At 40.3% G+C, this 22,457-nt stretch overlaps 1 protein-coding gene across 4 annotated transcripts in view; it reads right to left on the reverse strand.

Moving 5' to 3' along the window:
• Positions 1–17,396, reverse strand: part of arhgap42b (Rho GTPase activating protein 42b) — a 57,257-nt gene extending 39,861 nt beyond the window's left edge. For 3 of the 4 annotated variants that reach the window (XM_028418732.1, XM_028418729.1, XM_028418730.1), the window contains exons 1-2: positions 17,127–17,280; positions 670–765 (exon numbers count right to left, since the gene is read on the reverse strand). In XM_028418732.1, the coding sequence (XP_028274533.1) occupies positions 670–765; positions 17,127–17,280 (250 nt within the window). Of the gene's footprint in view, positions 1–669; positions 766–17,126 lie in introns of all 4 variants that reach the window. The other variant, XM_028418731.1, reaches the window with a different exon arrangement.
• Between the last annotated feature and the right edge of the window lie 5,061 nt (positions 17,397–22,457).

The following is a 22,457-nucleotide window of genomic DNA, read 5'->3' on the forward strand; positions in this document are numbered from 1 at the left end:
TTTAGTACTTTGATGAACATTACAGCCTCATGTAGAGGAGGTCGATATCCAGTCTAGCCCCTCACAGATGGACAGTAATTCAGCAGTCTACAGCTCCACAGAGCGATGAACTCAAGCTGGGGATAATGAGCAGTGCAAAATGGAAAAAAATAGGAAGAAGAGGCCAGACTGGGAGTCCTGCCCATTACAGCCAAGCAGGCTCTCCTCACAGCTGCTTTCATATTCCTGTTGCAGGCTAGGAGGTTCGCACCTCCATTAATCTCTGACACTAATCACAATTAGTCCCTTTGATCTCTTATAGGCTTGAAAAGATACAGGGGAAGCATCATAAGCAAATCAATCGCATTAATTATACATGTACACCAGACAGCCTTGAGATCTATACTCAAAGACAAATCCTTCTAAGAATTTGTAGACTATGCCGAATTTCATCTGACCCTGATGAATCTTTTCCTTTTTTAGTAAATACTCTCACCAATAAATTTTTTTTACTAAATTAAGTTTTTAACATTTTGAACACTTGTCTTTCCACAAGAATCTGTACAGAAATGTCAGAAAAGGTTCTGATTCAGGGGAGGAAGGGGATGAAAGGCTAGAGAGAGGGAGAGAGAGAGAGGGAGAAGGAGAGAGAGCTGTCTGCCCTCCTGGGTCTTAATAAACTGAACTTACCAATGTTCACCTCATCATCTGTCTCTGCATCACCTATGCACTCAAACTGGAACTCCTGCAGGGACTGGGAGAACTTCTGGACAGCAGCAGAAAGATCTGGAAAGAGCAGAAGATCTGAGCATCAGATATCATACAGTGAAGACACGTGGATGAAACGTTACATCCTCCACAGTTTAGCCATTTATTACAAACTAAATTTATCAATAAACACATGCTGCTTTTCTACCACAGGAGCCCATTAAATCTGTAACCTGGAGTTTCCCTTAACCTGATTCCTAAGGTGTAAGTTGATGCTTTTACCTTTCTACTGTGTCTGACAAAGAATGACACCCCATTGAAAGCACCATACATAAGACAAAATGCTTCATCATTATTCTTAAAAAAGAGTGTTATGTTAAGATTTTGTATTATGTAGATTATAGCAGCCATTTTTGTGTGTCCAGATCTTTCTTTGTCCATCTTGTTCAAAACTGCAGCCAATAATGTAGTTTAAGGCGTGCATTCAGATATCAGAATCAGAATTTTATAACCCCAGGGGGAATTCCAATTGTTACATTATATTGTTTTTTCATCAAGCAGTATAATTATGTTGTTGGATAGACATGAGCAGTGTGTTATTGGGTTTCGTGAAAAACTGAGCAGCTAGCACCAACTTAGCTGTACAGTACCGTACAAAGACATTTTTGTCCTCTGAGAGAAATTTTTCTGTTTATTTTGGCCATAACTTTGTCAATATGTGGACAAATTGAATCATTTTTCCTCAATAAGCTTAATTTTAAATAAATTTTGTTAATATGATTTAAAAATGTTTCATAGGTCAACGGTACACTGTGGGCAAATTTTACCCCCTAATGTGTTGTTCGGGGACAAAAACGTCCCCTAACTTTAACGGTTTTAAAAATATATTAGATAAATATTTTTTTGAATTTTTTTTGCATAGACCTTTTAATTAACTTCAGTTCTAATCAACAGTAGTGACAAAATCATTTTCCCCCAAGATTTTAATATGGTAATTAAGTTGTTAACTGTAAAAATCACAAATTTTACCTCCTACCAACAGGGTAAACCACCAACAATCAAGAATGCATGATTATTTAGTGCCATGGCTGTGCAGTCAAAAAAAGTTTGTTTATAATGTAAGTCTATGGGACAAAATGGGAGAAAAAAAGAAAATCCAGTGCTGTGCAAAAACTAATAATGCAATAAAGTCAATTTTTTTACTGATGTTTGACATGACCAAGACTGTAATAAAGGTTAAAAAGAATCCAGTCCACATTCACCTTTTCTATTAAAAATGAGCCATTTTGTGTTTTTTTTTTTCAATCTTCAGCACCACCCCTTATAAAATTGGTGATTAAAGGGTTAAAATCCTGGGGGAAAATGATTTTTTCACAACTGTTGATTAGAACTGAAGTTAATTAAAAGGTCTATGCAAAAAAATTTCAAAAAAATATTTATCTAATATATTTTTAAAACCGTTAAAGTTAGGGGACGTTTTTGTCCCCGAACAACACATTAGGGTAGTGTTTGCGAACAATGCATGAGGGTTAAAAGAGGGAAAGGTAGGTGACAGACAGAGGGATACAAGTTCAGGCATCAATCTTTCCCACTGTCAAAAACACCTACTTGTGTGTGTGTAATGTAGTGACTGAGTCATATGGTTATTCTCCAGGTAATTGAACCTGTGGGTGCATGTCAAACGTGTTGTTCAGCGCAAGATTTAACACCAAGAAAATGGCAGAGAAGTTTGTTTTAGATTAGTAAATTTACACCTGAGAGTGAAAACAGGCATCAAGTGACATTTGCAAATGTTCATGAGTCCCACACCTGAAGAAAGTTTATAGTCAGCATCCACAGACTTTTGGTGGCCTTTATACTGATTTACTTGGCCAGATTACACCAGGATGACAGCCAGATTTGTCATTCTGGCAATCTGGCCAAGAAGAGCAGGTGAAAATCGACCCACTGTGGCGGTGGTGTGTGTGGATGTGTTGAGATGGCCCGTCTGCCAAGTTGGCAACAATGTGTGAAAGAGGACTTGCAGCATAGTTTACCGTGTTTATCAACAAAATAAGAAACTTAAGAAGAGTCTCGACACATTTATGATCTGCTAACTGTCCAACTCCATGCCATCTGACATTCATACAACAGCGACTGCGTGCGTGACTGCAATAGAGGCTACATTTACTTTACCACCTGTCCATTAATCACAATACGTGGGGCTGTCCAGAAAAATTAAGCCCAGATGAACCGCTTAACCTTTCTGTCAAAAAATGATGAAACCCAGAGAACACAGGAGAAATCCTTAGAAAAAGAATCTACCTTTGGATCCTCCGAGTGAGCATACATCTACATTCCAAGAGTTTAGTTGGAATGAACGGCCCTATTTTTTTGTCTTCAATGTGACTTTTGACAAAGAAAAGCCTGGTTGGTTTTCCAGCTGAGAAAACATCAGTGGCTAAAATGGTTTGGAAGATTATTCCTCAAATGTAAACTGGTATACAACAGTTTATGTTAAATAAGACAGGCTATTTACATATATTAAAACAATGTTGAGGATATTTGTCCATTAGTCTGGCAGGTTGAGTGACTAAATACTACACAATATTTAATAAGACTGAACAGCTATAAGTGTCTGAGTAAAGATCCTTGGGAGTCGTGGTTGACTTTTCTTCTCTTAAAAGTTTCTGTGTACACATTCTTGTACCTTTGACTTATCAGCAATGAGCCATGACTGGCCGAGAGCAACAGCTCATTGTTTGTAGTCATGAGTCAACCAGAGTGTAACGTGCCCACTGAAAGGTGCAGCATCTTGCGGTAGAAGTGTAATGAGTTATCATTTCCTGATGTCTGCTTGCCTAAAATAACACCTCTAAATTTATGTCCCTTTAATTAATGGAATGAAGGAAAAACAGACCAAACAATGTCAGACACTCACTGTAATTACCAGCAGGCACCTTTTCCTCCTGCTTAAAATTCCTATTATGAAAAAAAATGTTTTCAATGCAGCACTGCTATTCATGTGTCTTGATTAATATGCTTTTACTTTTATATAGTGGAGCCACAACTTTAATTGTCTTCGTGTGCACATTTTTCAAAAAAACATAACGGAAAAGAGATGTAAGAAAAAAAAAATCTCTAATTAGGCAGGATTAACTTTTCAACAACTGCATGGTTTCCTCTCTAATGCATCAGCATGTATGAATTCAACAAATGAAATTTTGCAAAAGGCGGTCTCATTTTAAATTACTATTAACATTTTATAATGGCTCAGTAATGGGAAAGTATGATTCAACTACAAGACAAAAATAAATGGGAGAGTTAAAAACAAATCTGCGTCGTACATTTAGTACAACTGATAAAACACATGTTCTGTATAAACCACGCAGTTACAAAAGATCTGAATGCAGCTACAAGAAAAATCAAAAGGAAATCAAGTTGCAACGGAAATACAATTAAGCTTCTTTATTTCTACTGCAAAAGGCCAAAGTAACAGCGCTGACGTGCATACAGTTGGCAGAGTATACTACACACTAGTCATTTCATTTTATTGAAATTTCTGTATTATGCAATAGATTTCAATTTGTTTCATATCTCATTTACATAAAGGTTAGTGTGTGGGTCTGCCAAGGTGAACAACCTGGTGTACATTCATAAGCAGAGTAAAGTGAACGGAGGCTTTTAACATTCTATAATTCAGCTGGATTTATAATTAAAAGCAAAACAAGACAGAGATTCTGAAACACGCTGACATTTTAGCTGTCGGCCCACGCACACTTTTCTCATTCCCATCGTTGACTATGACTCAGTAATTGTTTCTCGACTTCTTCCTTCTCAGGAGAGATAGCTTCTTGTTTTTACAGTAAGTATGTGTAAAAAAAACTACATGTGAAGAGTCTATGATATTGCTGATTTTTAGCTGTAATTTATATCAATACAAACCACTTACAGTTAAGAACTGTTATACATTGTCTATGACAATGTGTATAAAGGAACCTGTCCGGCACATATTGCGACAACAGTTGTTTATCTAATCTATCTAGTATCCCAAAGTACAGACCAGCCTTAAAAGCACACAAAAAAGAAAACGAAAATCAATGTTCTCATCTCTATAGGAACATAAATTGCTTTGAAAGCCTCACAAAACAGAATCAAGTGATATTTGTCACTAAGTATGTTCCTGAAACAAACACTGTTAACACTGTACTTCGAGGTATTTTAGAAACAATAAGAGGACTTTTACTCAATGAGTCCACAGAGTGAAAGGCTCTCAGACACACATCTCGAGTATGTCTGACCACTTGGAAACGTAGCTCAGGCTGCTGAGAGTGCCACTGAGATATTCCCCTCAGAAGATGTATTGTACCACTGATGTGCTCCTATCATTCCTACTTTGACTCTAAAGCTGCAGATTTGAGATCAATACCAAGCTGCAGTTGTCTGAATGTGCTTGCAGGGCCATCAATAATGGATGGTCTTTTAGCCCTGACGTGCAGACGAGCCCCACCTTTACACAACAACCTTATGAATGCATTTTTTTTCTTCCCAGCCACCAAAAGCAGCTTCAGAATTATAATAAAATCAATGTTATCGTCGGATCTTTGCTTTCATTGTATCAATGATTAAAAATGAGTGTCACCAGGTGATGCTGTGTAGTGGCTCCTGCAGTAGGCTGAGATTCTTAATGCTCTGAGGTTAATTTTAAACATTATCACTTAATGATTAAGATTATTTTTGGCTAATTATCATTAGCATTTCACAGATGCAGTCAGGGGCTCAGGGGAAATGTGGTTGCTATAGTTGCTAGAGAAGAAGCTTTTTCTCAGAAGTGGGACACCATTCCTGAGTAACAGGCAAAAGTACATACAAAGCAATACTTGGACTAGGTATTCACCCACCTCAGGCACTGACAGTTAACACTAAACTCCCTCTAACAGAATATGTATTTAATATTACAACATGATGGTGAGCTCCTGGTTCATGCTCTGCAGCTGCATCCTGTGATCGGAGGAAAAAGTAGCATTGGCAGAGAGGTAGATTAAATGTATATTAATATAGATTTAAACTAAATATTAATCTCAGAGGGGGCTTTGTTCCTTTTAAAATATAATATTATTTGCATTTTAAATGTCACCTTCACATATAAATAATAAAACTGATATTCTGATGTGACATTTTACAAAAATAGATGATTGTATATTATATGTTTGCTAACTGTGTGTTGTCTAAGAATCCACATATTACTCTATCCTGAGGAGGAAAGATTCAAAACCTCAACTTTAGAAGTAGAAAGACGATTTTAGTCGCAGCATGCAGCTTATTCTGTGAACATATATCTGATGTTACATATTTTAATTAGGACATTGGCACAACAACTACTTTGTTTTTATTTTGCTCTTTTTCATGAATTATTTAGTAAGTTTGGGAATCCACACAAACGACTTTGGCACTCTGCTCATTAATGGCCACTCCAGAAAATATTGCTCAAGCATTTACAAAGAACCCGCCTCACTTAATGTGATCACAAGAGTGTGTAGCAAAGACAAATGGAAAGAGAATCCAAATAAAGGAAGATAAATGAATGGCTTCATTTTTTTAACCTCAGACAAGCAGTAAAGGCATAATCAGTACAACACATCCTGGATGTATACATTGAAAAGTTTTAGTGAAAACAAGACAGGAACCCACTGCTTTAGGGTGTTCTCTGAAGCACACATACCTTTAGTTGAAAGGGAAGATTTTTTGCAATTACACAATGTTACCACACTGCAGCCAAATCAAATTATAGAAAACTAAGCAGCAATGCAAGCCTGAGAATGCATTAAAACTTGGTAGTACCTCCAGTTCTCTCTCTATGTATGTATTAATGGGCATATTACAACCTTTGGAGTAAATAAATAACACCTCACAGGTGATACTGATGCAATACAGTGACATTCAGCAGCAGCCCAGGAGTAAGAAAGAAAGAATAAAGGACAGGAGAAGAAATGCACCTTTGTTGGTTATACAGCAAGTAGACTTCCCCGGGCATGTCATCTTACGCCTCCTGAAAGCAGCAGGAATTTGGTGCATACTGCTTTCAGTGTATGTGCTGAGAATGAGCTGTGCTGTTCAGGCAGAGTAGTAACAAGAAGAAAAGTATGACTTTGATAGGTTTGAATCTAAAGATGCTACTTACCACCTGAAGAGTCGCATGGAAATAAGAGGAGGAACAAAGCTATTGCAGCATGACTAACAAAGGGGGAGAAGAAAACAAGCTATTTCTGAATTCTGCCTCATTAATACACTTTCCCTATACCAACACCTTAAAGTAAAGCCGTCTAATTTTATCACTCTTTGCAAACATTTTATCTCACCCTGCAAGCAATTTTCCTAAATCCTGCAGTAATGATTCCTCTCACAGCGGGCATGCACAAAGGGGTAACTGGAAGAACAATAGTGTGGTGGGCCATCTTTGTACAGCAGGTTTTAATCAAAGAATAAGGCGCTGACCACCCATGCAAGACGTGACTGGAAGGAAAACAGTTAGTGCCCAGTGTGAAAGATGTGAAAGAGGACTATGGCTGTCAGTCAGCACACAGCAAAGACCCCTGGGTACAACCTTTATCTCATCTCCAGGGCAACCACACACTACCAAGTTCCATCTGCTGACAGTGGCTGACAAAACACAGACAACACACTGCAGGAAAGTCTGCAGATTGCTTGCAAACAGCTCAAGTGCATGGTGATTTCAGTAGCTATTAGGGCATGAAAGATGGGGACATGCATACATTCTCTAGCAGGATGGTAGATCTGTGTCAGAATAGTGGCAAAACATACAGATTTTTCCAGGTATATATAGAATGATATTTGTTTTTTTAGAAAAATTACGTTGAAAAATTAAAGGGCAGCAATTGATTAAACCACATTTAAAGGTAGGGTAGGAGATTTCATTCTGATGCACTTTTTGTTAAATTAGTGTAACTTCTCTTTACAATCCGATAGCAACCGATTAGTTCGGCAGTTTCACATTAAAACGAAGAATATGAATCATCTGTGGAAGCTATAAAGCGCTAAAAACATCAGCCAATCCTCCGGGTGGACCCTGTGCGGAGTATTGGCTGGTTGTCACTCTCTTCCTGCTCTGCGCGCACCAGAGAGGTACGTGCATGATGGCCAAAGTCACAGACCGTCTTCAGGTAATGTGCGTCCATGTGATTGGGAGGCTTGGCTTCGGGATGAGCTCCGAGAGAAAGGGGCAGATTTTGAAATCTGGCTGACTCTCACTGAGTTTTCAAAATCTCCTACCCTACCTTTAATCACAGTTTTGCACTGGGTTTTAATATCCAAACCATTTTTCTAAGTAGTAGCCTACATCAAATATGATTACTTCATTGATTTAGAAATTCACTATAAATACAGAGGTTGCTTATTCAAAGATAAAATTTTAAATTACACCATAGAAACAACAAACCACACAAACAAAAAGGAGACTACACCGCTGTAAAAAAAAAAGACCATGGTAACTCTGAAACTCCAAAGTTAAAAATTAACATTCACAACGAATTCATATAGTCTGAGAAAGTGGACAACTCTGGCCTTGGTTCAGCCAACTGCTACCTCCAACTAAATGATTTATCACCTATGGAGGTCCACAAGGACAGGTTGGCAACTCCAGGAAATGGTGTTTCTCCTAACAGTGTGGTGAAAAGTTTGGCAGCTGAACACATATGTGGAAGGAGAGCCTGGAAAACAATCCCTGTCCTAGAAGCCAGTTCAACGTCACCACACAGGAGACATTTTTTCAGCAGTATATGACCACAATAATGCTACTTGCAACAAAATGGGGAAAAAAACACAACAAAACAGCATAAACACTCAGAGTCTATAGTTTCAGAAGAAGTAAAATCAGGGCATCCAGGTAATCCAGGGGATGTCAAATGGGCTGGCATATGGCTGACAAGAGTGCTTGACAACCAGGACAATACTCCAGCCCACCGATCCAGAGCAACGGTATAATGGTTGCCACAAGAAACCCTGCCTTATTCACCTGATTAGGCACCCTTCACTCTGCCTTATTTAAGAGACGCTCAGTGGTGTCCATTTTAACAATAATGACAACATTGTCAGTGGGGATTCTCTTTCTACCTTTGACTAAAAACTTATCAATTAACCCTTGTTTGTAAGAAGAGTATTGTAAAAATGTCCTGTTGGCTTTGCTCGTGCTGAGACATGCTTTAACACCGGAGCCTTACACACCCAGCACTCTGTTATGTGACTGACATGCTCACTGCAACACTAATTACAGAGCTGCATCCTTGTTGTGCTTTCACTCCTCTGAACATTTCTTCAGGGTTTTTAATGAGGTACCTTCACACAAATTAATGTACAAAAGCTTTTAACACGTTAAGTCACAGGCAAAAATGTGTTCCATTAAAAAGCACAATATAAAATGCATCTTTCTTGCGTTTATCTGTGTATCTATGTACACATCTGGTGAAATCACTCCAGGTATTCTGTCTCATCTTCTCTTGTGTTACATCTTTTATCAGGCAAACAAAAAAAAAAAACAAAAGCCTCCTGCAATAATGCACTTCTTTGGCACAGAGGGCTCACTGTCTATAAATCAACATTACAATGAGACACACCACAGTTACTTTATCTTGTCAGAGAGACAGTGCTGATTTCAGATGAGAAGGTCTTCAAAGGGGGAAGCTTCGATGCACCTAGCTTAATGAGAGACGGGGAGATCTCTTTGATGCAACAGTAGGGTGCATTGTGCCACTTTGATTCCATTTGGAGGGATTGTAACCGGGGGGGAGGCCCTTCAGGTGTAGACCTCTTCCACCTGCGTACATTGCGTTAGCCTGTCAGTCGCCCAGCAGGGGAGGGACTGTAGCTGTGTGAGAAGAGCCAGCAGACAGAGCCTTGCACTCTGGAAGCATACAGAAAATTTCCTACCGCCAGCTGCTGCCTGAAACTATGCTGATGTCGTCACACTTGCTGCTGCAGTATCACACAGTAATTTTAACAGGTATTCATGAACTAATTTTTTGATCAAACATGAATGGAGGAGACTATTTAACTTAAAACCTCTGGGGTGATACAACCTACATGCTAAAGCTTTGACCACTTCTTTGTATGTCCAAAGCAAGACAGGAATATATCTGTGCTTGCAACAGAGACTGGAGGCCAACAGCTAACACAAATAACATGACAACAACAAAGTTTTCTTAACAGCCATATTATGAAAGAATATTGTGTTTTTATTTTTTTTTCAGGAAAAAGTATCAACTAGACACCTCACATTGTGTGAAGCAAAGAGACGTGCAGACATGCGTATGGTGAAAAAATTGTATCCATCACAAAAACGACACACCATAATATATATACTGATTGGCCTATAGTTTGAAAAGTTAGGAAGACACTTACTTTAGGCGGTTGTGGTGATTAACAGTCTTATAACAGAATAAATACGTCAGCTATAGTGACTGCAATCTGCTTGTTAATTACTTGCTAATTAATTCAACCCTCTGATTAAAATATGTCATGTAGAAATACTGTGTGCCTATTATAACCACCTATTCCTGCATAAATCTTCACTGTTTTCAGGGATCTCACATGCTGAAAACAACTGTGTAGATGGAAGATACTAGCACTGTGTCTTTGAGGCTGATGCAATGCTACAGCCTATTCTTAAGATCTAAAGAAAGAGATCGGAGTTATTACCCCTGCAATTCTGCTGGAATGAAAAAAGCAAGACGGGCCAGCCCCCGCCATTTATCATCCAGTCTACAGCCTTTAGACTGACTTGAGTGATATTTTTTCAGAAGACATGCAGACAACACATCAGACACAAGTTCTGACAGAGATTAACTTGCTTCTAAAGGAAGAGGCAGAATTTCACATTTGCAGTAATAGTTGGCAACAGAGTTAATGGGATTTTACACATCTGTTTTGTGTGTGGCTTTCTTGACCTTATCAAGACACATACAAATAGCCAAGCATCTGCCTCAAAGTGAGACAATTAAGAGGTGTGCAAAACCTAATTTAAACCCATGATTGTACAAACAGTTTCTGCCAAACCATGGAGCGCTGCAGCCTGATTTAACATCATCATATTTTTGTTTATATAAGGCTATTTGCACTTTACATACAGCATGAAGTACACCAATAAACTGTTGTTTCATATATAAAATGTTCAGCTGAAAAGAATGACTGAATGATTATTGCTGTAAGGGAAAGACACGCATGCACCTCTTTATCCTTCTTAGGCTGAAGAAGCAGCGAGAGTAGCAGGCGACTGTAAGCGTGAGAATGGTGTGCTCGGTGTGACAATCACTTTGACTGACAGAGTAACAACAGAGTGCTTCAGAGCAGACCTCAATCTGGAGTTGAACACATTTCCCTGCACAGTCTGAGGGGAAGAAGGTTTAAGGAATACAACGTCTAATCCTTTTATCAAAATCTGTCCACAAAAATAGCAGTCCCTCGCAGAGCTGCATGAGCTGCATTTACCGCTTCTCTCAGCTTTATTGCTAAACAAGTCACATAATGTACTCCTGTATTTCATTTCTATTACATGACTTAAAATTCATCAAAGTAGCCAAAGCTGCAGCAATACATTATAAATGGTATAATCCTGCAACACAGTCTGCCTTAGTCACAGTCCGACAGACACAGACACTGAGAAAACACACACACACCCACACAGTGAAGCAGAATGATGTCAGGCCAAATGCTATCTGAGAGGGATGGGGGATGGTTATACAAGCATGTTTACAGGACATTTCCTGTGGCTGAGCCTTGGGAGCATCATCTGTCCTCAGACAAACAAACACTCAGAATTCCCAAAGCTGAATTGCGGAATCACTTTTGACAACAAGCCTACACGTCATCTCTGTATTTAATTAAGAAAAAAAAAAGTCCCTAATTGCAGCTATATCAAGTTACTTTTAATACCTCGGGATTATTATGCACAGGCACAGTTGGAACAAGAAAAAAAATGTTGTTTACAGACTTTTTTTTTTTTTTATCAACTCCTCCCGTGCGTGTCAGCCATTCATTACAGCATCTATCGCAGGGAGAACGCATCGCTCTGTGGCTGGTGCACAGGCGTGGGCATGAGGTGGTGGCAAAGGCACCCTGTCAGGTAGCATAATAACAGGCTGTCTTCCACTTTAAACTTAGATAATAAGTCTGCACTTATTAGAAGACATCACAGCATTTTTGTAATGTTAACTTTTACAAATAAAAAATGCAAAACTTGGGAAAAGAACTTGTGAACTATGTGATTCACAGATGCATGAAGTGAGTTCGGTACTTGCTGGAACTATGACAAACAAGTAGAGGGCTCATTGTATTACAAATATGAACAAATTATGTATGAAGGACACAAGCCTTCACCCACTGGCTGACTGCCCGAGTCTAAGCAGGACTCCAGGGATACATCCACCAACGTGGGACCAGGAGTGCAGTGTTCACCATGTTTTTCATACAAATTTACCAATGTCATTAGAACAAAAATACCATTTAATAATGTGGTTCACTGATGCTTCTATTAAGTCCTCATGAAACAAAAAAGCGACTAATGATGTGTTGGTATTCTTTAAGGTATTTTAGAGTTCATCACTTCCTAAAAACATTGTGATGACTCATCCTAGGAGGGACTACACAAATTTTGCATCTGATGAAATGCTTGTAAAGTTCCTGCTCAGGCTGACAAATCAGACTTGCATGAACTATTGGTCAGCCTTCATCACTTCTTATGCAAGAGCAGCTAACACTCCTTTATCTTTTTCACAGGTACTTCAACAACACTTTTTGTTTCCCAACAGCTTGGTCTAAAACATAGTCTGTGACATCACTCGCAGCCTTTTAACAGGATGTTTTGTAGAACTTGTCTTCTGAATCATTTGACTCACTGTCATTCTCAGCACAACAGCTTGGCACTTAAACTCTACACCACAAGCTCAGTGTGAAATAACACAATCGAGATAAACAAGTGATCGGAGAAAAAGGTCAATCGTTTTGCAAGTCAAAACAGTCATGAAGTGTTTTTCCATCAGTGTGGGCACACAGCGAAGAGACTAAACAGTACCGGACATGACAGGCCATTAGAAATAGGACTGCAAATAGATGCTGATATAAGAATACATAAGCTCTTGACTTATACAAGGATAATGGCTGCGCAAACTATAAATCTGTACAGTTAATATGAACACTACTACACTAGCACTATGCCCTTTTTTTAAAAAAGCATTTTTCCCATGTTAACCTAACACTTGTATACACGTGTTTTGTTTTTGACAATCTATGAGTAATTTTAACTTAAACACAAATAAAGACAGAAAAAAATGGGTTCCTATGTTACATAGGTAATTTAAAGCTAGGCTACATTACTAAACTTCTGCGACGCTTCATGGCTACCTGCCGAAATCTGTAAACAACTTGTCTACCACTTCATTATTTGCTATGTAAATGTGTTTGCTCTCACCCATCTCACAAAGGGATAATTAGCGCTTTTAGTGTATTCAATTACTGCAGTCAAGCAGGGGGATAAATAAAAGTCAGCAGTCGTTACTTACGCCAGGTGTGAACGGTAAGCGTGCCAAGCACAGATAGTCCTGCATGTACTCACAGCATCTGCAGATGTAGCTAATCGCAGCTGAACAATAACAACATTTAACATTTAGTGTGATTTGTGAATCCTTAGACCACAATCCTCATTAAGGACATTAATTCATGCAAGACGCTGGTCTGACTGAAGGGGGTAATAATGTATTACATACACTGCAGAGTTACATAGAACAAATGTTTTAAGCAGTTACAGTTCATTCATCCTTCAAAGTCTGACTTCCATTCAGCCAAAAAGTACAGTTTCTCTATGACTTAGAACTATTACAGCATCCAGGTAAAGAACCTGGCTCAACAAGCCACAGACAGCACATGAAGACCAATCAATGAGGGATACTTTCCCATTCTGAAACATGAGACAACTGCTTATAGAACAAAAAGGTCCATTACAGGTCTTCCAGTAATGTCACCACTGATGGCAGGTCGTAAAGGGTCATAAACCTCAGTGACGTCCTAAGTTAGAGACCATCAATAATTTACATCCGTCTGTTCACTTTCCTGCACCACCCCTGACTGAAACTGGGTTTTCTAGTTAAAGGAATGAACCACCACAGAGGAAAGACAAATACACGCTAAATTCCTTCCACACAGGCCATGTTTCTGGAATATTTACTTTAATAGTTACACATTGACATTTATCGCTGGTTGATCAAAATTCCTCTACTTCAATTTTTGCCAGACACCTGGTGGGACATGTGAGTCAGGGTCTGGTTGCTGTGCAGTTTCCCTGTATCAATGAGCCAATCAAAGGCAATTAAAGTTTCAAACCACTTGCCTCTCTCTCATATGCATAGTACAACCTAGAGTGTTAAGGTCTTATTTGGTATTAAACCATTTGCAAGGGCCTTTGACATTCTGGTAGTGAGTAGCCTGTCTGCCATGAATAAAACATTCAGCAGGGTATTCCTGTCCAGCTGCTGTGCTCTGCGCCCTGACAGAAAGGCTTCTCTGTGAAAAAGCTAAGAAATGGGTTTGGCCTTCTGCTGCCCGAAGAGACTGTAGAGTCAGCAATACAATGGTAATGCACACTGGTCAAAATAATGTAGCCCTAATGGTTTGTGTTGATCAAATGAACTCTTCTGAGAACTACCACAGTACTAAGGACACTTCTTGTGCTCTGAGACACCAGAAATCTCATTTTTGCTGATTGGAGTCTTGCTCTCTTTATTTAGCAAATTCAAAACCTAATAACGTTTTCCGACAGCCAGAAGGTCTCTCTTTAGTTAAAGTGACCTCTTACACTTCTGGTGAAAACTTGAAGCACGCTACATTTTTACAGGCTACAAGCTGATGCATTGTTCCTAGGACAAGCCTCTGATGAGGAAATTAAATCCACCTGAATGCTGCTTCAGTGGAAAATAAATCTTTTATTCAAACACAGCCAGCACCACAAATGTGCCTAAATCTGATTGCCAACATATAAATAGCCCAGAACCTAATTGTCTAGTTTCATGTGTGTTTTTCCAGGTTTTTGGAGAAATGCAGCAGATTTCAGAAGTGTTTCAGACTGTTGGTACCTTGCAAGCAGCTGTACTGTTGCAAAATTTGTGAAATAGCAAGCATCCCAGTGTGAAGCAGCAAGGATGAGTATTGGTTTCCTTTAAATCTGAGGCCATGGTGGAATGCCATCTCCCTGTCGGGGATGAGTTGCTGCCCCCTGTGGAGGAATTCAAGTATGTCCGGGTCTTGTTTGCAGGCGGTAAATGAAGTGTGAGACTGAAAGGTGGACTGGTGGGAAAGAAAGAGCTGAGCCAAAAGGCAAGCCTTTCTATTGAGCAGTCAACTTGTGTTTTCTACCCTCTCCTATGGCCACAAGCTGTAGCGAGATCCCTGATACAAGCAGAAATCAGCTCTCTCCACAGGGTGGCTGGACTCTCCTTTAGAAACAGAGTAAATACTTGGTCATCCAGGAGGAGCGCGAAGAAGAACTGCTGTTACTCTGCACTAAGAAGAGCCAGTTGAGGTGATTAGGGCATCTAGTCCAGGATGAGCCCCTGGACACCACCCTGGTGAAGTGTTTCAGGTAACCAACTGTTAGGTGACCTACCCAGGACACGCTGGAGATTATTATATCTCCTTGCTGACCTGGGAATGCCTCAGTATCCTCCCACAGGAGCTGGAGGAGGTGGCTAGGGAGAGGAAAGTCTGGGCTTCTCTGCTTAGGCTGCTGTCCCTGTGACACAGTCCAGGGTAGGCAGAAGACAATGGATGGATGGATGGACAACCAAGCTCCATAACTGTGGTCAACCATGTGTTACCCAAAACAAATCAGTGTCCTCTGAGAAAGTACTAGAAGTTACATGACAACACCCTGATGGCAAAGGAAGAAAACCTGCTAACTGCTTGCAATGATACTGTTTTCTATTTTGTGATGTGTTGATCTGATGGGTTGAAAGACTGACAGATGGTTCAACCCAAACACCTGCTGAGAATCTTTCTTTTAAAAACATCTGTTCTTTTCAATTTCCTGCAATGCAGGCAACAAATTAAGACTGGCAATTGAGTTTATAGTGTGGACAGAAAGTGATTTGGCTCCTGCTTCCATGACAAACAGAGAGAATCATTACAAGGAGCAATTATTTTATTATAAAAACCACAGCACAGAAATACACTCACTGGCAAGATGACAGATTTTTATAAGTAACAGTCAGTGTCAACTCATCTGTTCACATTAAGCTGGTGCCAATATTTCATTATAAAGCCATTATCAGCAATTGTAAACAATCAATAAGCATTACTGACATCTATATTGTGTACTCTGCTACATGTGCTGCAGACAGTACTGCGCAGTGCACTCCAGACATTGTCCAGATTGGAATCAGTGAGGTTCCCAGCGTGAACGCAAATGTCCAACTCTGCCAATACTGGGAAATAACCAGTCTTTAACCTGCTGGCTTCATTGTGCTAAGTCAAGGTAATGTCTAATTGAGCTGATATAACAGATCCAGGGGATTCACAAACAGCAGGTGCAAGCCTTAATGACTGTATGTCCGTTTCACTAATATGAAGCACCAGAATGGTAAAAAGCAAAAAACATGTACAGGGCTGTGTAGGAATGTGATTTAAAGAGTGAAAGCATGACAAAAATGATGCATGGTTGCATGCACTGCTGTGTCCTTCCATTCTATCACAACCTAGCCTACCTTAGGTCTCTATACTTCCTTATCTCCCTGTAATTCACAGGCCAAACTCTCACCCTCACAGGAATACAGCGAAACAGGAAGTCCACTGCAATCAGTGTGATGGAATTTGTGAGGACAATGACCCGAGAGAGACAGAGAGAGAGAGGTCTGGTTATCCTCACAGAGGCAGTCACACAGCAGAGATACAGAAATCAGTATTTCCTGTACTGAGAGTGAAAGCATCTTTAATTAATGAACTGAGGTTACAGCAGCCTGCCTCCACACACTAATGACATCCACATGTCTGACTGTGGTCTTATGATGGGGTATTACAGCAGAGTAAATCCCATTCAAAACTCAGAAGCAGCTCTCATTCTGTTAGACAAGCCTCTGCATGCATGCAGTGTAGCCAGAAGGCAGACACACACAAAAAAAAGGCAGAACACACGTCTTAGAATTACAACAGCCTCCCTGTAATGAATTGTGTGTGCGTATTTGTACAGATTTAAGCTGCTCACCAGCAATATAAATGCTTCCCAATGGGGGACCGCAGCGTATTGAAGCGTGAGCTCACAGAGGGACGGGGACCATTCAGACAGCACAGCGCTACAGGAGACTTTAAATAAGCTGTAATGAATCAGGCATCCTCTAATTGCGAGCCGCCCGTGGGTTTCAGGTAGTTTCATTCCTGCAGTGGAAAAAAACAGGCCGTGTACTTACTCTTGAGCGCGGTGATGAGCATGTTCCCATCCTTGATGAGCTCTTTGATGAATTTATTTGTCCTCTCCAGTTCTATTTCATGGCATTTCAGCCGCTCTCTGAAGTCGGGACTGTCCAAGAAAGAGTCACTGAACTCCAAAGTAGGGAGTCCCATAATGTCCCTCTGCGACAGCGCTGTCTTTCAAACTTTGTGCGGACAAAAGTTTGTACTTTTCATCTCATCACGCAGTTGCTGTTGATGAAACAGAAACGTCTCCAAAAAAAAAAAAAGTTTTCTTGCTCCGCTCCGCTCCTCACTTCCGCTTTGACTTTCTCCACTTTTTAGGGGGCGTAAAGCAGGGATGGTATGACTCCTGCTGGTTAGTGCTGGATAGTTTACAACAACTGGAGACTGGTGTCAAAAACCTCCTGCTGTAAGCTAGCACAGACTGAAGGACACCGGAAATGAACCGTATCAAGGTAATGGCTAACAGTTAAAACACTAATATAAATAAAGTAAAAATACAAAAAAAATGAAGTAAAGGCCTACATGATAACACACAGATACATTTTTATGACGAAGAGGGGTGCCTTTAAATTTAGAAACATAAGAAAAATAAGGTATTTCAAGAAAATAACTTTAAATCAAACATTTGAGATTAGCTAAACTGCTAGCAAAGCTAATCGTTTTTGCCGTTAGCATGTGGCTGGCTAAACAAAACGCCTGAAAGAAAATCTCCTCATTAACCAATCCTCCTCCTTATTAAACAATCTCCTTATTAAAATATCCTTATTAACCATATTTTTCTGACGGACACCGGAAATTAACCATATCAAGGCAAAGGCTAAAAGCTAAAGCACTAATATAAATAAAACAAACTAATAAACCAAAATACAAAAAATGAAGTGAAGGCCTACATGATAACACACACAGATACATTTTATGACAAAGAGGGGTGCCTTTAAATTCAGAAACCATAAGTAAAATAAGATATTTTAAGTAAATAACTTTAAGAGCAAACATTTGAGATTAGCTAAACTGCTAGCAAAGCTAATCGTCTTTGCCGTTAGCATGTGGCTGGCTAAACAAAACGCCTGAAAGAAAATCACCTTATTAACCAAGAAATTATTTTCTTTTAGCACTTACTGTTTAATGAAATTATACCAGTTCATTAATTTAAGAGTAGGAACACACATATTCTGTATTTAAAAAAAATAAAATAATATTAATACACTTTGATATTAAGAGTAGCTAGCATTTAGCACCACTAAATTATCTGTTTCTCAGTTATGATTAGATTCTGCTGCTGAAACATGTGTGATTAGACTTTTAGATTAGATTTTTTTTTACGGTTAAAAGAATCATGATGTGTGCACATTACCTTCTGCTAAGTCTAATTAGGTGTTTTTGCATGTGCATTTTTTTTACAGTAGCCTAAGTATTTCACTCTTGAGTTAGCAGCTCCTTCTTTATTACATGAAATCTTACATATTTTAAATGAGCTTTGCCTTCAGTGCATCCTATGTGTTTGGATAAATGATGCCATTTGTCCTAAAGTTGTGAACTGTATACAGCGTGGAGATTATGGTTGACAATACATCACACTGGAATTAGTGAGGGCTCGAGGAAGGGAGGGATCTGCATTAATACCTCGGTAAATGCAAGTAATTAAACTAGAGCCTAATTGGAGTCAGGAATTTGTCACATTCTCTCCGTGCAGCGGTGGAAGGAAAGTGATAATGATGTCACACTCCAAATGAGTATCTGGTAGGCTTGAAGCGGAGGCTCTGTCACCAGTGGCACTAAGTCGCTTGGATGACTCTTTCTACTTACGGTGCTTTACAGCATCAGGGGGGCCTGGAAGAGGCTTAATCTTTGAGGCATGTGTTTTAAAAAAAAAAAAAGCTGCCTCCATGGAGAGGCTGATGTTGCGGCAGTGGTGTGAACCAACACACACATATAAAAACATTTATAACTTAACACCTCACAACCAAGAGCGGAGCAGGAGCTCTGTGTAAGCAGGGCCTGGGAAAGGGAGCTTTGTGGACTTCGTCTAACTAACTAGTAACCTTTTCTTAACAATACACCTGCTTTGGCTTCAGGTAGCATGAGAGATTAATCATCAGAGACAGATAACCTTCTTGGGCACCATCATGTGGCTGCAGCAGAGTTGTTAGTGTGAGTTAACGTCATCTTCCAGCAATGGCTAGTGGGACCATGGTCAAACTGAATTTTCAAAAGATAATAAAGGGGAATAAAAATCTGAATCTTATTTAGTTGGGATGCTTCCTGACACACGGCCATGATTGCAGTCAGAATATAAAGAACTGTCACTGAACAGCACAAAAACCTGTCACAATATCAAACCCACCTGTCTAAGCTCCTGTTAAAGTAACATCCACATAACTAGCTGTGATGCACTCACATCCATCAAAGGCATTCAGCAGCTGGTGTGACTACAGCTCCTCTGTGTGATCAGGCCAGACGGCTCGGCCTACATCTGCACATATAAGCCTCAGGCGCCCAGAACCTCGTCTGTGGGTGACTGGTTTTTCTTCCTTGGGCCTTTTTTTTTGGCTGAACAAACCAATGTGACCTGGTACAATTTGGTCCTTGTCAAGGCTGCTTAGACTGTTCACATGCTGTCTGATGTGTACCCAAAAATCACCACTCAGTGATTCTAATAAAGATCCACCAGGGAAGTTCGACTGGTCTGCGACAGCCCCCCTGTTACGGGTCCATGGCAGATCCCTGTAATGAGATCAGCTATCAGTGAATACAGTGAATACAGTGCGATTTAAACGATGCTTGGTGTGTGCTGGGTGGCATCCTGTATCGTGTTTGCCCTTTAGGACTGAGGTTTCCTATGTGTGACACTGGTGACAAAGCTTTGAAAAAAAGAAAATCCCACAGAGACTCCATATTTGAGCCAAGAAAACTTTACACTGCAGTTTGACATCACTTCTGACTACACCAAATTGATATAAAAAAGATGTGTCCCAGGGCATTTATTAGTTTCTGAGTTTAGGAAATTGGTAAAAAGCTCAATTTCTCCTAAAGTTGTTCTCTGACATCTCTTTTTTTTATCCAAGTCACATTCAAGGCCCACTGAGGAGATTCTGCTCCCACTTTGAAAACCTCTGCCACAAGAGACGAGGTGGCTGGAAGCTGAACCCCAGCCTGTTGGCAGATGAAGCGCCTTTCGGCTTCAGGGGCAGCAATTTCTGTATCCGTACCTGCGTCCCTTTGGTGAATAAAGAAAACAATTTTCGCTACAATCTGCAGGTTGGACACACCTTATATCTGTCTTCGTGGCAGGAGAGTAAGCAGCTGTATCAGGACGTGGAAGTGGAGCAAAGACTGGCCTCTGGCTGCACCTGAGGATCCAGCAGCAGCTTCAAGCAGAGGCTGTGTCCCCCCCCCTCAAACACGTGCAGGTGATGAAATCTCCCAGTCTGGTAATGAAACCGAACAGAAAAGCTGAGCTGTAACACTCATCATGGCCACCACTAAACTCATATTAAACTTCTGTGTGATAAAGCAGGTCACGGAGCTCGCTCCGCCTCAGGCGTGTGTGGTTATTGTAGCTGCAACAACGCCCTTGGACACATTATCCATTCATGACTGTGGGAAAAGCAACGGCTCAGTGAACAGGTAATTCTCCAAAAAAATAAATGAAGCCAAATACAGTCCATTCCTGCATTTTGCGGATTTTTAAAGACTTATGAAGAAAAATAGTCTTAAAATCCTGCCATAACAACACACCAGCAGAGACCTGAAGACGAGTGGTTAGCTGTATGAAGCATGGCTAATTGCAATCTAAAATAGCTGCCTGTAGAGTCTTTGAGGGAAATTTGGTTTAATTAAGATGATACTCAATAGAAAACTGTGCCTCTGTACTCCTTTCTCATAAAGGCGTTCACACGTTCACATTAGTCATGCAAACACATGAAGCAGCAGCACACACTTTTTCTGCAACTGCACCTATGGAGACAAGCCTGGGAACACACACACACACACACACACTGGCACACTAAGTGAGTGCGACATCTTTCACATGTATCTTACAAGTGGGGGAAAGAAATTAGATGTGAAACACACACATCTTCCCACGTCCTCAGTCTTGTTCTCGCTGCATTAAACAGGGCCACTCTGGCTTTGTCGTGATGGAGCAGCTCAAATGGAATAAAAATGAGAATTCACAACAGATATCAATAATCTGCAGAGAATAAGCATCGATTAGCTCCGCGATGCACAAGTCAGGCAACTTCGGATTAGATTTCCTGTGATCTCACTGCATCACACACAGCAGGGCAGTCACTGATGGGGGGGAAGGAGATGTCTGGCCTCCTTGTGGTGGAAGAGGCGAGGGGGGGTTGTTGATTCCCAACATGCCCCCGTCAATTCCAGCGCCAGTGCCATCATTCTGCAGCAGCGGCCCTCGGGGGTGCAGTTTGTTACACTGACACAGTGAGCAGAGAAATGTGATACATTAGTGGAAACCCTGTTGCTTCCAGTTAATTGCTGTGTGCACTCTGCAGCACTGAACTGGGTTATTGGGTGAAATATGATGACTGAAATGGACTATGAGGAAGAAGAAGAAGAAAAAAAAAAGGTTCTGCTGGATGCACAGCTCTCAATTTGGAAAGTGGAAAGTGCAGAGATGATGGAGTTTGAGATGTCACACTTGACATGTGTATCACAGCTGCGCCAGAGGAAGACGTTTCATCACATCCAGCGTCAGCCGCCGCTGCTCAGAGCAGAGAAGCATCAGATAAGTGATTTTAAGGCAACGCTGTTGTGTTAATTATGCACAAAACAGACAGGATTAGATGACTAGACGTCTTCTGATGGCAATTACCTCGAAATAATATGAGCTGTTTTCCCCAATTAACAATTGACACAGCCAAGCATACTCTTCATTTAAATCAGGTATTAAGGTAATTGCACAATTTCCGGGTGGCACTCAGCTTAGTTCCAGAGGAAAGGCTTTTGAGAACAAGACCTGTCACTGTTTTCCCAGCTCGTGATTAATGACCCTAATTTAGGAGGTGTTTTTTTTTTTTTTTAATCCAATCACGCACTGACATTTCCTATCAGATGAGTCCTTCCTCATTCTTTCCGTTGTTTACCTCCTGACGCTGCAATCTGCCAAAGTGGCAAGTGGCGGGCTCTCGTTCATGACCATCAAGTCCGGATGACGTTCGAGCAGTTATGCGTGATTACCTCCTCTTTTTTTTTTTTTTTTTTTTTGTCACGAAGAGTCATCTCTAAAGCACGCAGTGTCCGCAGGGATTCCAGTTATTGCTTTTCACTGCAGCACAGAAGAAATTGGGATGGTAAAGCTTTTT

This window comes from Parambassis ranga, chromosome 13, assembly GCF_900634625.1.
Source record: "Parambassis ranga chromosome 13, fParRan2.1, whole genome shotgun sequence".
NCBI lineage: Eukaryota > Metazoa > Chordata > Actinopteri > Ambassidae > Parambassis > Parambassis ranga.